The sequence below is a fragment of the Sorex fumeus genome, unplaced genomic scaffold (assembly GCF_029834395.1).
Source record: "Sorex fumeus unplaced genomic scaffold, SorFum_2.1 ptg000006l, whole genome shotgun sequence".
In the NCBI taxonomy this organism is placed as follows: domain Eukaryota; kingdom Metazoa; phylum Chordata; class Mammalia; order Eulipotyphla; family Soricidae; genus Sorex; species Sorex fumeus.
In genome coordinates, this window is record NW_026606063.1 from 68,043,487 (window position 1) to 68,055,985 (window position 12,499).

Sequence of the window (12,499 nt, forward strand, 5' to 3'; positions counted from 1 at the left end):
ATCATCCCATTACAAATTTTGACTTCCTGGAGCAACATTTCAACTCCACAACACTGATAAACCAGGAGTAGCACACCAGATTGGCTGTAAGGTAATATAGAAGACAGCCAATCGCAATTAACAAAATGTAAACTCAGATGGCTAACCTGTCACAATTTCATAGTGATCTCTTATACAAGGACTTTACGACTGCATGGTAAAATACAAAAATCTTCACTAACTTTTACCTAAGAAAAGATTTTTGATCTTATTTTAGCAAACTATTTAAAAACAAGATGTACAAAATGAATTACTGAAGGAATTCTATGGGGTCAGGATGAAGGGGTGCTTGGGAAAATTGGTTGGGGAATGGTGCAATGATGGTGGGAATGGTTTTGGAATAGAGAATGTATGTAAGAAATCATCATAAACAACTTTGCAAACTAGTTTTTATATAAAGTAAAAGGGAAACACATCAGAAGACACTGGACATCAGATAGAGGTTCGTTCTAATAATTTCTAAGTATTAATGTAGGAATGATCCTATTTGATTGTACAATAAGATGGCCCCCTACTAGCCTCCCCCAGTACGTCCCTGTTACCTTCAAGGCTACACAGAGTGTGAGGAACATCTCATCCTGAGACAAGCCCAAGCCACTGAGGAAAGAAAGTACAGGGCTTTCGGTTTGTGTTTCAATCCACCCAGGTGATTCCTGGCATCACAGTTTCCCTGAGCGTCTATAGGGCATTCCTGGAAGTTTCTGAGTATCACCTGGCTGACCCTGGTAGGCACAGGCATGGGGGTGTGCTCTGGTTTTCTCCAGCACCATAAACCCCGAAAAGCTCCAAATCATCAACTCTTACACTGAACTAACTGGTTGCTCAGACAGCCAAGGATTGCCTAGAGGGACAAAACACACTAGCAGTATTGGTAAGATGCTACTGTACAGAAATCAAGTTATTATATCACTGTCATGCCTTTGTTCATCAATTAACTCGAGCAGGTGCCAGTAACGTCTCCATTCGTCCCAGCCTTGAGATTTTAGTAGCCTCTCCTTACCCGTCTTTCCCAATGATTGGAGGCTCTTTCAGGGTCAGGGGAATGAGACCTGTTATTGTTATATTGTTACTAGTTTTGGCAAATTGAATACCCCATGGGGAGCTTGCCAGACTCTGCCATGATATATATATATATATGTATATATATATATATATATATATATATATATATTCACTGTCATTGTCACTGTCCTCCCATTGTTCATCGATTTGGATTTGCTCGAGCGGGCACCAGTAACATCTCCATTGTGAGTCTTGTTATTGTTTTTGGCATATTGAATACGTCATGGGGAGCTTGCCAGGCTTTTCCGTGCAGGCAGAATATTCTCGGTAGCATGCTGGGCTCTCCGAGAGGGGCGAAGGGATCGAATCTGGGCAGCTGCATGAAAGGCAAACGCCCTACCGCTATGCTATCACTCCAGCCCATATATATATTTATATATATATTTCAATTAGCAATAATCGCACCTCAGATAAACCTCATTGGCTACGATACTGCCACTGCGCTATTTCCAAATATATATGTATATATTTCCCTCTATGAGTCTTATGATGTGACACAGCCTCGCTGTCCAGGAATATGTTCACTCATGTGTGGGGCTCGGCCCAAGCTTGTGGAAAGCGTCCTGGAGCATGGAGGCAGTTGGGTAGTGGAGGTTGGCTGCTGGGGCTGGGTCCCTTGGGGCAGGGAGGGCTCTCACCAAACCCCCTTGGTGTGCCCAGAGTGAAAACTGCCTGGCATGGAGTCCCATAAATCAAATAATCACAGAAAAATCATAATTTTATCCGGGCTGTAGTTTGCTTATAGCCTGTCCTGGTGTTTTGCCAGGAAAGGGACAGTGAGTATAGACACAAGACTCTCTCATATCACCAGGATAGTGCTCCTGGTGAGAGATATCCCCTTGGGCAATACCCTCCCCCAGATGCTCCTATTCTGGGCTTCTATGGTCTTAGGGTCTCTGATAACAACATGACAAAAGAACAGCTCTGAAATTTTGCTATTTCTTCTCCCGTTCCCTTCTCCTCTCCTCCACATCCCCACCTCACTTCTCGCCTCCCTGATGGAGCCTGAAGTGTGTGTGTATTCTCTGAATTTCTGTTCTGAACTAAAACCTTATTTTATCCTATGTCACGCTATGCTGGGATGAGAAACAGTCAGGAAGACTGCAAAGGGCCACACAGCATCTTCACTGACATCTTAGTGTACATACAAAAAGGACACCCCCTACACTCATACCTGGAAAATAGTTCATTCAGTCAGGAGTGGCTTCCTGCAGAGTTGGGGCCCAGATTTCTCTTACATCCAGTCCATTACTGACCCCAGTTTTCAGTAAATGTGGTGCAGAGAGAAGTAAGTAGGGATTGGTTTAAAGCTCCCTCAGAAGGGCATATGAGGCCCACTGAAAGCAGGATCCTGCTGCATGAAGACCAATGGTGGCAGGGTGAGGAGATCTCTCCTGCTCAATCAGGTGTGAGACAGAAATTGGCCCTGGAGGGTCCTGTCTTGGGCCCTGCAGAGGGTGAGCCCTGGGAGCTGCTCATGTCTGACAGAAGAACTCGGGGAGATTCCAGTCACAGGCTGATCACAGGAGAGGAAACTGTCATGTCTAGACTCCATGATCACTGCAGGGCTCCCATGGGACCTGCCGCTTCCTGGGAAATATTCCAGCCTCTCCCCAGGATACTCAGTACTTAAATTAAGCATGTGGAGGTCCTGCTGGGCTAGTGGTTCATGGGGGTCTGGTTTAGTCTGTCCTGTGCTGAATTCAGTGGTGGGGAGACCCTAGAACTGTGCAGGGAGAGCTGTGTTTGCAGTCCCAGGGACAGCCTCCAGAATGAAAGAACAGTGATGTTGATGGGGTGGTGGGATGGCATCCTTAGGAATCTGGCTGCTGACTCTTGAAGCACAGCTCTCTGCAGCCCCAAGTGATACTTCGTGTGTGGTTCTATCTTCACTCCACACTGATTGTGAATTGCATATGCTGTGAGTGGGCTGTCATTGGCTGTTCTGTACTGTTATCACCTCAATCTACTCAAAACACTAAGTCTAGCATCTGGTGTCTGAGAGCTGCTGTGTCTTTAGGAGGTTTACAAGAAAGAGACACACCAGTGATGAGACAGGATATTCAATGATGAGTTGGTCAAGTTGGACTATCTCAGCCACTTCTTCTGAGCACATTGTTCTTTTCATTCATTGCATTTCTGTGTGCTAATAATAACAATTTCTCATATAAAATAGTAGAGTGATTAGTGAGGGAGACTGACACATAAGGAGGCATGAGCTGGGGTCCACATATGAGCACAGGACTCACATGGCCCAGAGTACCTACAGATATAGGCCTGACAGTTCCAGCACTGCAGCATCTCAATAGCCTTGCATCCTTGGTCCCCGGCATTGAAATGCTCATCCCCATGGCTACGTGATATTCAGTGACTGCCATGTTCTCTGAGCACTGACATATAGTCCCCACCCCATAAAATAGAAAAACATAAAATTTTAATTCTTTATAACGTTTAGGAAAATATAATGCAATTCCAAACCAAAGACAAAATTTCCCTTTCCTCAATTATATACAAACTTGAGAAATCAAAGGAATGTGTACAATTCCTGAAGAAGTCTATACTGGTGTGTTCTGACAAAACCTGTCTCCAGGGGAGAGAAGCAGGGAACCAGGGAACCGCCCTTCTGGGCTCACACTGAGGCCCTCCTGGGGCCCAGGAGGAACATGTTCTCTGTGGGCAAAGTTCTGCTTCCCCACAGGGACATGCAACCTCCCCCCCAACTTCCTAGCACCTGGGCTGGTCACACCCCTCTGCCTGCCCAGCCTACCCAGCCCCCTCTCATTTGCAAGTCCTCAGAGCTCATGCCTGGACACTCAATAATAATCTGTGTCACCCTGCAGGGTCAGTCTCTGTCACACCCAGAATGGACATGAGGGCCCCTGTGCAGCTCCTCAGCTTCCTGCTGCTCTGGCTCCCGGGTAAGGAGGGAAATGCAGGTTTACATGAACTTGGACTGCTGGGTCCTTCAGGGAAATTATCTAACTTATGATTCATGATAATGACCTACACTTATATTTTTACCTCAGGTGCCAGATGTGATATCCAGATGACCCAGCCTCCATCCGTGTCTGCATCTCTGGGAGAGAAGGTCACCATCACCTGCAAGGCCAGTGAGAGCATTTACAGTAGTTTAAGCTGGTATCAGCAGAAACCAGGGAAATCTCCCAGGCTCCTCATCTATGGTGCAACCAGTTTGGGACCAGACGTCCCTCCCCGGTTCAGTGGCAGTGGATATGGGACAGATTTCACTCTCACCATCAGCAGCCTGAATTCTGATGATGCTGCCACTTACTACTGTCAACAAGGTTATACTCCTCCCACAGTGATACACACCAGAACATAAACCCCCAGAGATCAGCTGTGTGAGGCTGGGCTGCCACAGCTGCTCCTCCTGGTGCCTCCACTGCTGAGGGTGTATCAGATGCAGTCAGGCTTAAAGCTTAACGGAATTTGCTTTTGATGTACATATAACGAGGAAAAGATAGTACAATTGGTAAGACCTGGCCATGCATGTGACAAACTCTACTTTGATTCACAGGACCCCATATTATTTCCTGAGGGAGTTTCCCTAAGCCAGGAATGAGCCCTGGGCACTCACAGCTGTGAAACTCAAAGAATCAAACACAGAAACAAAATAAAAGTACTTTACAGCTCTTTCATCCAGGGTCGGACAGTGGAACAGGTCGAGGACATCTCATCTCTAGTAGCCTCGGAATGACAGAGGACAGTCACCTCCTGTGAGCCGGGGAACACACACCTCCCTGTCCTACTGCTCCTTCTGGGGCTGCTGTGCTCTCTGGGAGCCAGGCCCCCAGCACCTGGCTCACAAGATGTGAGCCATCTTAGCCATCCCCCATCCCAGTCCGCCCTTCCCAGACCCTCTCACCTCCTCCACAAGTACCCCCAGGGCTTCTGCTCTGCGTCCCTGATGGAGACTCCAGTGTGTCACCTCCAACCTCCTGTCCTGAACTCATAGGCCCCAGTTCATCCTGCTCATACAGGGGTCCTGGTGGCTTCAGAGCTGTGCTCCTGTTCTCGTTCCTGTCATGGTCACCCTTATTTCTGACACTTTTCTGTGGATTCCTGTGCAGGACACTCTTGGTGAGTGGGATCCTGGGAAGCAGAATGTAGAGTAGGAGTTTCTCTGACCCTGGAGCAGACACAGTCCTCTGGGAGCCGTACCCTTGTAGCAGGATGAACAATGGTGCCGACATGGGACCTTCCTCACTGGAGTCCCTTGGGAAACTGGCAATGACTGAGGGTGGTATTCCCCTGGAACAATGCTGACCGTTAGCCTCTGTGTTGCTCCTGTCAAACAAATCACCTGGTGGACACTGTCCCCAAACTCAGCTCTAGAGAGGATCCTGTCTTCTAGATCCTTCCCAATACCTGCTGAATCCCAGGGTTCCAGAACCCTCATGTTACTCTGAGCTCAGAGCTTGGTCCAGCTCCCACTGGCTCACAGAGGCCCTTGTGTGAGGACCTGGCCTTCATGCTGGACTGGGTGGCAGCTGGGCCAGAGGGCTGGGAACATTGTTGGTTTTACACCTTTGTGAAATTTGTATAAAAGACAAACCATACATCACAACAACTATCAATTTCACATCTCGTCAAACAGAAATTAACTGTCTAACACCAACCTCTGTCTTACTTCTGAAGAAACTTTCAATGAATTTTCAGTAACTGTTCAAGCAAGAAACTCATTCGCCATCACTGCAAAGTCCTGTAGGAACAACAGTACAATTTATTGCAAATACTGGACAGTGGGGCAAATTTATATTCGTTTCATTGTGTTGTTCTCCATCTCTTTAATGCAGAGCTTCATGCAGATCCCAAGGAAGCCTACATCTACTCTTTCCATGTCCCCAGGAGAGACGATATTCATCTCAGAACTGGTAACACCTCATAATTAGGGCAGCTTACAATTACCCACCATGGGATTTATTCACGTTCATCTCTGACACCCAGATTGATGACATGAGCATGGGCAATGTATAATTAATGATTGACAGCCTGGTTTTCCTGGTGTTGCTTATTGTTTCCATAAAACACATTGTTAGTTGGGGAATTATCTACTACAGTTTTGAATACTGTATAGGACTGACACAGCTGCATTAAAGACTCGGCTACATAGGCTCAAATTATTCTAAACTCAAATGTAAATTGAGTTGCATCACTTGCATTTCTAATCTCTCCACTACTACCATTTGTAGAGTCATAGTCATAACTTGGAAAATACAGCACCATCTCAGACCAAAATCATTGTAGGACCAGGCATTTAACTGACATAGAAAATATGTTTCTCATGGTTTAGGCCCTGAGTTTGAATCCTAACACACCGTGAAAGCATTCTAGAACATCAATGATTAAATCGTTACGTTTGGTCTCTTGTGAAGCCACAGAAGCAATTTTTATGAGTCAGTCTAGAGCTAGTATAGTGAGGCCTCCTCGGTGTTGCATCCACTGTGATTCTCAAAGAAGGTCTGGTTATCCTGGAAGGAGGAATGAGACTGCATTAGCAACTCTAGAGAGGAGCCAGGAGCCCTCTGCTCTCTGCCATCCCACTCCCACATGTACCGTTATCCTTAGAGGCTCCTCATTGTCCCTAGGACACTCCTGCCTTTTCAAAAATAACATTTATGACATATCCTGGCATCACAGTCCCTATTACTTGCCGATTTGTGCCTGGGCTCTCCTGTAAACTCTGGTCACCTCCAATATGACAATAAGAGTTGGACATGTGCACTCAGAATCAGAACTCAGTATTGAAAGCAGGTAAAGGGATATATATGATAACTTCTCAGTATCTGTGCTGCAAACCATATTGTCCAAAGAGAAAGAAAGAGAGGAGAGAAAGATATATATATACATATATATATATAGAGAGAGAGAGAGAGAGAATGGTGCCTGTCATAGAAGCAGGGTGGGGTGGGGCGTCAGGAGGAAAAATAAAAAGAGGGAAAATAAACACTGATCACCTGTAAGTCATTTCTCCTAAAGGAGCTGACCATTCTATTAGAAATAACAACACTTTGTTGTTTCACATTGTTGTGTGAAAATTCCCCTATAGAAAAAAGCCCAAGGTCTGGCTAGTCAACAGAAACCTATTAAGTTGTTGTATCACACAACAGCCTCCAGATGGGAGACAAACCCCATACGTGGCAAGAGAGACCCTGAATCCTAGAAACCTGAGACAGTAACAGGTCCATTGTCAGCAGCTGTTGTGGGAAAGTATGAAAGCTGTTAGAGTCTGAGTTGGAGCCAGATTATCACCCTTTCCTGCTGTGGGGATAGAAGTCCTGTCCTGCCTCTCTGCTATGGACTTTTGATCCCCATCCAGGACTCATAATTTGACTTGATAGAGCAATAGAATCACTTAAAGTAAAATGAGCTCACAGGAGGGGGATTAGATGGGAGTTTAGGGACACCAGGGAGCACTGACCCCATCCCCCCTCCCAGTCCCCACAGGCATGAATTCCAAGAGAGGCTTGTGAGGACAAGGGGAGAGAGGGGCTCCTGCTGACATGAGGAGGGTCTCACAGGAAGTGACCCTGAGAGACCTTGACCTTCACTCTCCAGTTTCCCAGAGTGTGAGAATCCCATGTATGTGGTATAAGCCCCCAGCCTGTGTGTTCCTGTGAGGGATCCTGAGTTGATGCTTCACACCAGGCACCCACTGAGCAGGGTATGTCTCAGGGGCACCCAGAGAAGCTGGTCCTGAGGAAACTTTCCTCCGTTCTATTCTGACTGCTGAGGAGAACTCAGAAAACTTTTTTCACCTTGTAAAGCAATTACTTGTTGATGAAACTTCTGGCTGTTTAATTTTGACCAGAAATCCATCAAACTGAATGAACTATGATCTTGATAGTTATGTTTTGGGTGTCCTTATGCGACTCCACTCAGGTGTCATGGGGAACACAATGCCACCCAACCTCCAGTCCCCCTGGCTGTTCCAGGAGAATGTCAGTGTCCCTGCAGGGCCAATATGAGTGTTCAGGGCATCCTAGACTGAATCTAGTTCTGAAGCTTCTGTTCAGTCCATTCCCCTGAGGCTCTGCAGGCTGGTGACAGCTGCTCTGTCCCCTCCGCAGCATCAGAGGAAGCTTCCACAGGAGCTCAGACAGTCTCTGTGTGCTAACCACCATCTGAAGCTCCTGTGGTGGAATGCGCAGTCTTAGGGCCTCTTGTGACAACAGGATTGTGTGAACACCCTGAAGTATCATTCTCCTTCTCCCCCAACCCTCCCCTGGTCATCATAACCACCTCATGGCAACTCCTCTGGAGCAGACAGTGTAGGCAAAAGTGCGTGGCTGATCGGAGGTGCTCTTCTGAGTACACATACCCAGTTCACTGCCTTCACACTCTCTGGTGTCCTTTGTAACTGAGGTCTCTTTCTCTCCCATCCTGCCACTAGCTACCCTTATTCTGCCCTTTCTCAATGAATCCTTGTGCAGGATTGTCCATTGGTTAGTGAGCTGATGGGAATCATAGAGTAGGAGTTGGTTATAAGTTTATTCATGGGGCCACTGGTGGTCCATTGAGAGCAGAACCCTGGAAGATTTAAAAATCTATAGTGGACTGGGGGATGGGGTTTTTTGGTAGGGGGAGATCTCTCCTGTCTGAATCAGGTGTGATCCCTCAAATAACTCTGGAGGGTACTGTCAGGGGCCCTGTAGAACATGAGGCTCCCTGTGCTTCTCCTGTATGACAGAAGCAACAGGGTTGGCCCCAGTCACAGGCTGATGATGTGGAGGAAACTTGTCTCCACTAGAATCCAGGTACTTTCTGTGGTACCTTCCATGGATCTCTGACCCTGCCCAGGACTCTGGAATTCTCAGAAATAGAAAGCTACCAGCTGGGCCAGCAGTTCATGGAAGAGATTCCTAAGATATCAAGAAGCCTGAAATCAATGATTTGGATCATCCATGGCCTTTCAATATTTTGCTGGTTTGCATTCCCAGGGGCATTCTACTGAAAGAAGAAACAGTGATTAAATGGGGGTGGGGGTGGTAGGAGTGGGGAACTCATCACTAGAGATTATACTGACTCATCTCACCAAGCACTCTAACCTCACCAACTCATAGGCCCCTATCAGAGTGTAGGTCCTATGTTGGGCATTCCCTCATGCTCACTTTCATGCCCAATTTATGACCTGTGAGTCATTTCTCTGTGGGTTTATACTCTCACCTTACATGATTCTCAATGCACTGCACCTGGGCTTGCTGAGAGACATGAAAGTTAGATGAGATCTTTGGAAAGATAGTACAGTCTGTAGTGTGTTTGCCTTGCATGTGGCCAACTCAGGTTAAATTCTTGGCATCCCATAGGATCTGGAGCGATAGCACAGCGGGTAGGGCGTTCGCCTTACAAGCGGCCAACATGGCCGACCCGAGTTCGATTCCTCCACCCCTCTCGGAGAGCCCGGCAAGCTACCGAGAGTATTCGATATGCCAGACACAGTAACAACAAAGTCTCCAATGGAGATGTTACTGGGCCCGCTCGAGCAAATCGACGATCAACGGGAGGGCCCATAGGATACCTTACATCCCCATCATTGAGCCTTGTCAGCAGTGATTTCAGAGTATAGTGCAAGCAGTAAGCCTAGGGACCTGCTAAGTGTGGTCCAAAAAAAAAGAGAAGAAGAAGAAGAAATAAATGAGATGTATGATATTGGATGTGAGCTGAAAGAGCACAGTGTATTCAAGAGGAATTCGGTGGAGGCAACTCATCTCATCTATCCCTTCTGTACTCATTTGTATCAGGTCAGCTCAGAAGGGAATCTTTCAGGAAAAGAGCGACTGAAGAACATGGAAAACTTTCCAAAGAGAAAAGAGGGCACTTTTTGGTTCTAGGAATATAGAGAGCCTTTCTAAACGTGGAGAATCTGAGCCTGAGGTGGAAGTGGTGAGACTGTCTCTCAGGAATGAATTTGGACACAGCTTGTTAACCACGGCCCCACGGTTTTTCTTCAGTTAATGTACATTTCGGGTGGGCAGTGATGACATCTCTAACACCAATAATACCAGGATATCAAAGCTAAATAGAAGATTGCGTGCCCTCAATTTGATCCAAAAATGTGAGCTTGAAGGAGTCTACAATTCTTGAGAGGGTCTGTGAGGCTGTGGTCTGAGAGAGCCTGTCCCTGGGCAGAGAGAGAAAGAAGCCTTGTATTGAATCTCAGGAGACCAGATAACTCCCCCTTCCGTGCTTACACTGGGGCCCTCCTGGGACCCAGGGAGGAGCATGTTCTCTGTGGGCAAAGTTCTACTTCCCCACAGGGACCTGCACCCCTGACTTCCCTGCAGCTGGGCTGGTCCCCACACACACCCTCCCCCCTCTACCTGCCCAGCCTGCCCAGCCCCCTCTCATTTGCAAGTGCTCAAAGCTCATGCCTGGACACTCAATAATAGTCTGTGTCACCCTTCAAGGTCAGTCTTTGTCACATGCAGAGTGGACATGTGGGCCCCTGTGCAGCTTCCTGCTGCTCCAGCTTCCAGGTAGGAGGGAAATGAGGGTTTACTCGACAATCAATGAGACTTCAGGGAAAATAACTAGAAGTACAATGAATGGTGGTGATGATGTGTGTTTCTATTTTCAACCCCAGTTCCTGGTGTGATATCCAGATGACCCAGACTCCATCTGTGTCTGCATCTCTGGGAGAGAAAGTCACCATCATCTGTAAGACCAGTCAGAGCATTAGCAATTGGTTAAACTGGTATCAGCAGAAACCAGGGAAAGCTCCCAGGCTCTCTATAGAGCAACCAGTTTACAACCAGATATCCCTTCCCGGTTCAGTGGCAGTGGATCTGAGACAGATTTCACTTTCACCATCAGTAGCCTGAAGCCTGAAGATGCTGCCACTTATTACTGTAGACAACATTGGACTACACCTCCCACAGTGATACACACCAGAACATAGCCCCACCAGAGATCAGCTTTTTGAGGCTGGGCTGCCCCAGCTGCTCCTCCCAGAGCCTCCCCTGGTGAGGGTGTGTCAGATGCAGCCAGGGTGTGCAATGATGAACAATTTGGGTACAATGTGAAGGAACAGTTTTAGGCTCCATTATTCTCCTTATCCCAGAAGCACAGACATGGATGGCAACAGATCTCCTGATTGAATTTATAGAGACTATTTTCCTGAAGGAATAGGTGACAGTGTCCTTCAAAGTTCATTTGTTCTGGCCTGGTCACTATAAACAGTCTGGAAACCATGCTTTAATAGATATTTTTAAAAATTATCACACATATTGCCACCCCAGTAGTGAGGACACGTGAGCACCTTTATAGCCTCTCATTGAGGGCATCTCACAGGGTGCATCCTCACCTGCTGTGATGTCCTGTCAGATGTGGGCATAGGCTGATGATCCACTTCCTATTTCCTTAAAATCTTTCTGAAATTATATTCATGTCATGTGAGGATGAACAAAACTTGTGCTTAACTACTGGTGACAAACAACCCTCCTGAATTCCTGGTCCCCTGTTAATCGTTACTTCCCATTAGTTGAGAAGTTTATTTAGAAGAGAATTTTTTTCTTCTTATTGACTGGACTGATAATATGTATTTTGATCTCTATTTCAAACACTTATGAAAGATTTCTAACAGAAACCCTGGCACAAGCATCTGAAATCATTTCAGTTGCTGTATCAGAAAACAGCCACTAGATGGGAGACAGAACTCAGAACTGATAAGGCAGAGAGCCTGGATCTTAGAAGTACTGGGACAATAACTGAGTTAGTGTCCCATGATCAACAGGGGCAGTGAGTCCTGTGGGTGTGAGGGTAAATTGTGAAAGTAGCTCTCAGATACTGATTTTACACAAATGGTCATATTCTCTGCAGTGTGAGTATGAGTGCATTACAAGCTGTCTGCTGTAAACGTTTGTGGGTTTGGCCACAGTCCCCACATCTGCAACTGACATCATGACTTAATTTCACTTTAACCATTAGTAGATAGAGACGATAAACCATTACTGAATGTGAAATGAAGTCCCAGGAGGGGAATTAGATGAGAGTATAAAAAGACCAGGGAAACACCCTTTGTCCCCACAGGCACCACACAGGGTAGTCCTGTGAGGACAAGGGGAGGGAGGGACTCCTGAAGTGTCTCACCAGAAGTGACCCTGAGGGACCTAGACCTTTCCTCTCCTGCTTCCCAGAGTGAGAGAATCCCATGTGTGTATTGTGGACCCCCAGGCTGTGTGTTCCTGTGAGGGAGCCTGAGATGATGCTTCACCACACCTGGCAGCCTCTGGGCAGGATCAGCCTCAAGGACACCTCAGGGTCAGGAGGGATTCACTGTTCTCCCCACTCTCACCCCTGACTGCTCCTACTGCTGAGGAAGAATAATCAAGATTCGTCTTGCCTAATTGGTTGAGAGTCTTACATTGCTCGTAGGTGA

General features: G+C 46.8%; 1 pseudogene and 2 gene segments (V, D, J or C); 2 read left to right on the top strand and 1 right to left on the bottom strand.

Moving 5' to 3' along the window:
• Positions 1–1,468: 1,468 nt before the first annotated feature.
• Positions 1,469–1,551, bottom strand: LOC130038618 (uncharacterized; annotated as a pseudogene).
• Positions 1,552–3,964: 2,413 nt separating this feature from the next.
• LOC130037597 (immunoglobulin kappa variable 1-39-like) lies at positions 3,965–4,444 on the top strand. The segment is given in 2 exon segments: positions 3,965–4,019; positions 4,128–4,444. Coding segments are annotated over 2 exon segments (372 nt in total).
• Positions 4,445–5,313: 869 nt separating this feature from the next.
• Positions 5,314–12,499, top strand: part of LOC130037606 (immunoglobulin kappa variable 1D-13-like) — a 34,036-nt gene continuing 26,850 nt past the window's right edge. Inside the window, 1 exon segment of the V gene segment in view lies at positions 5,314–5,365. Coding sequence covers positions 5,314–5,365 — 52 coding nt within the window.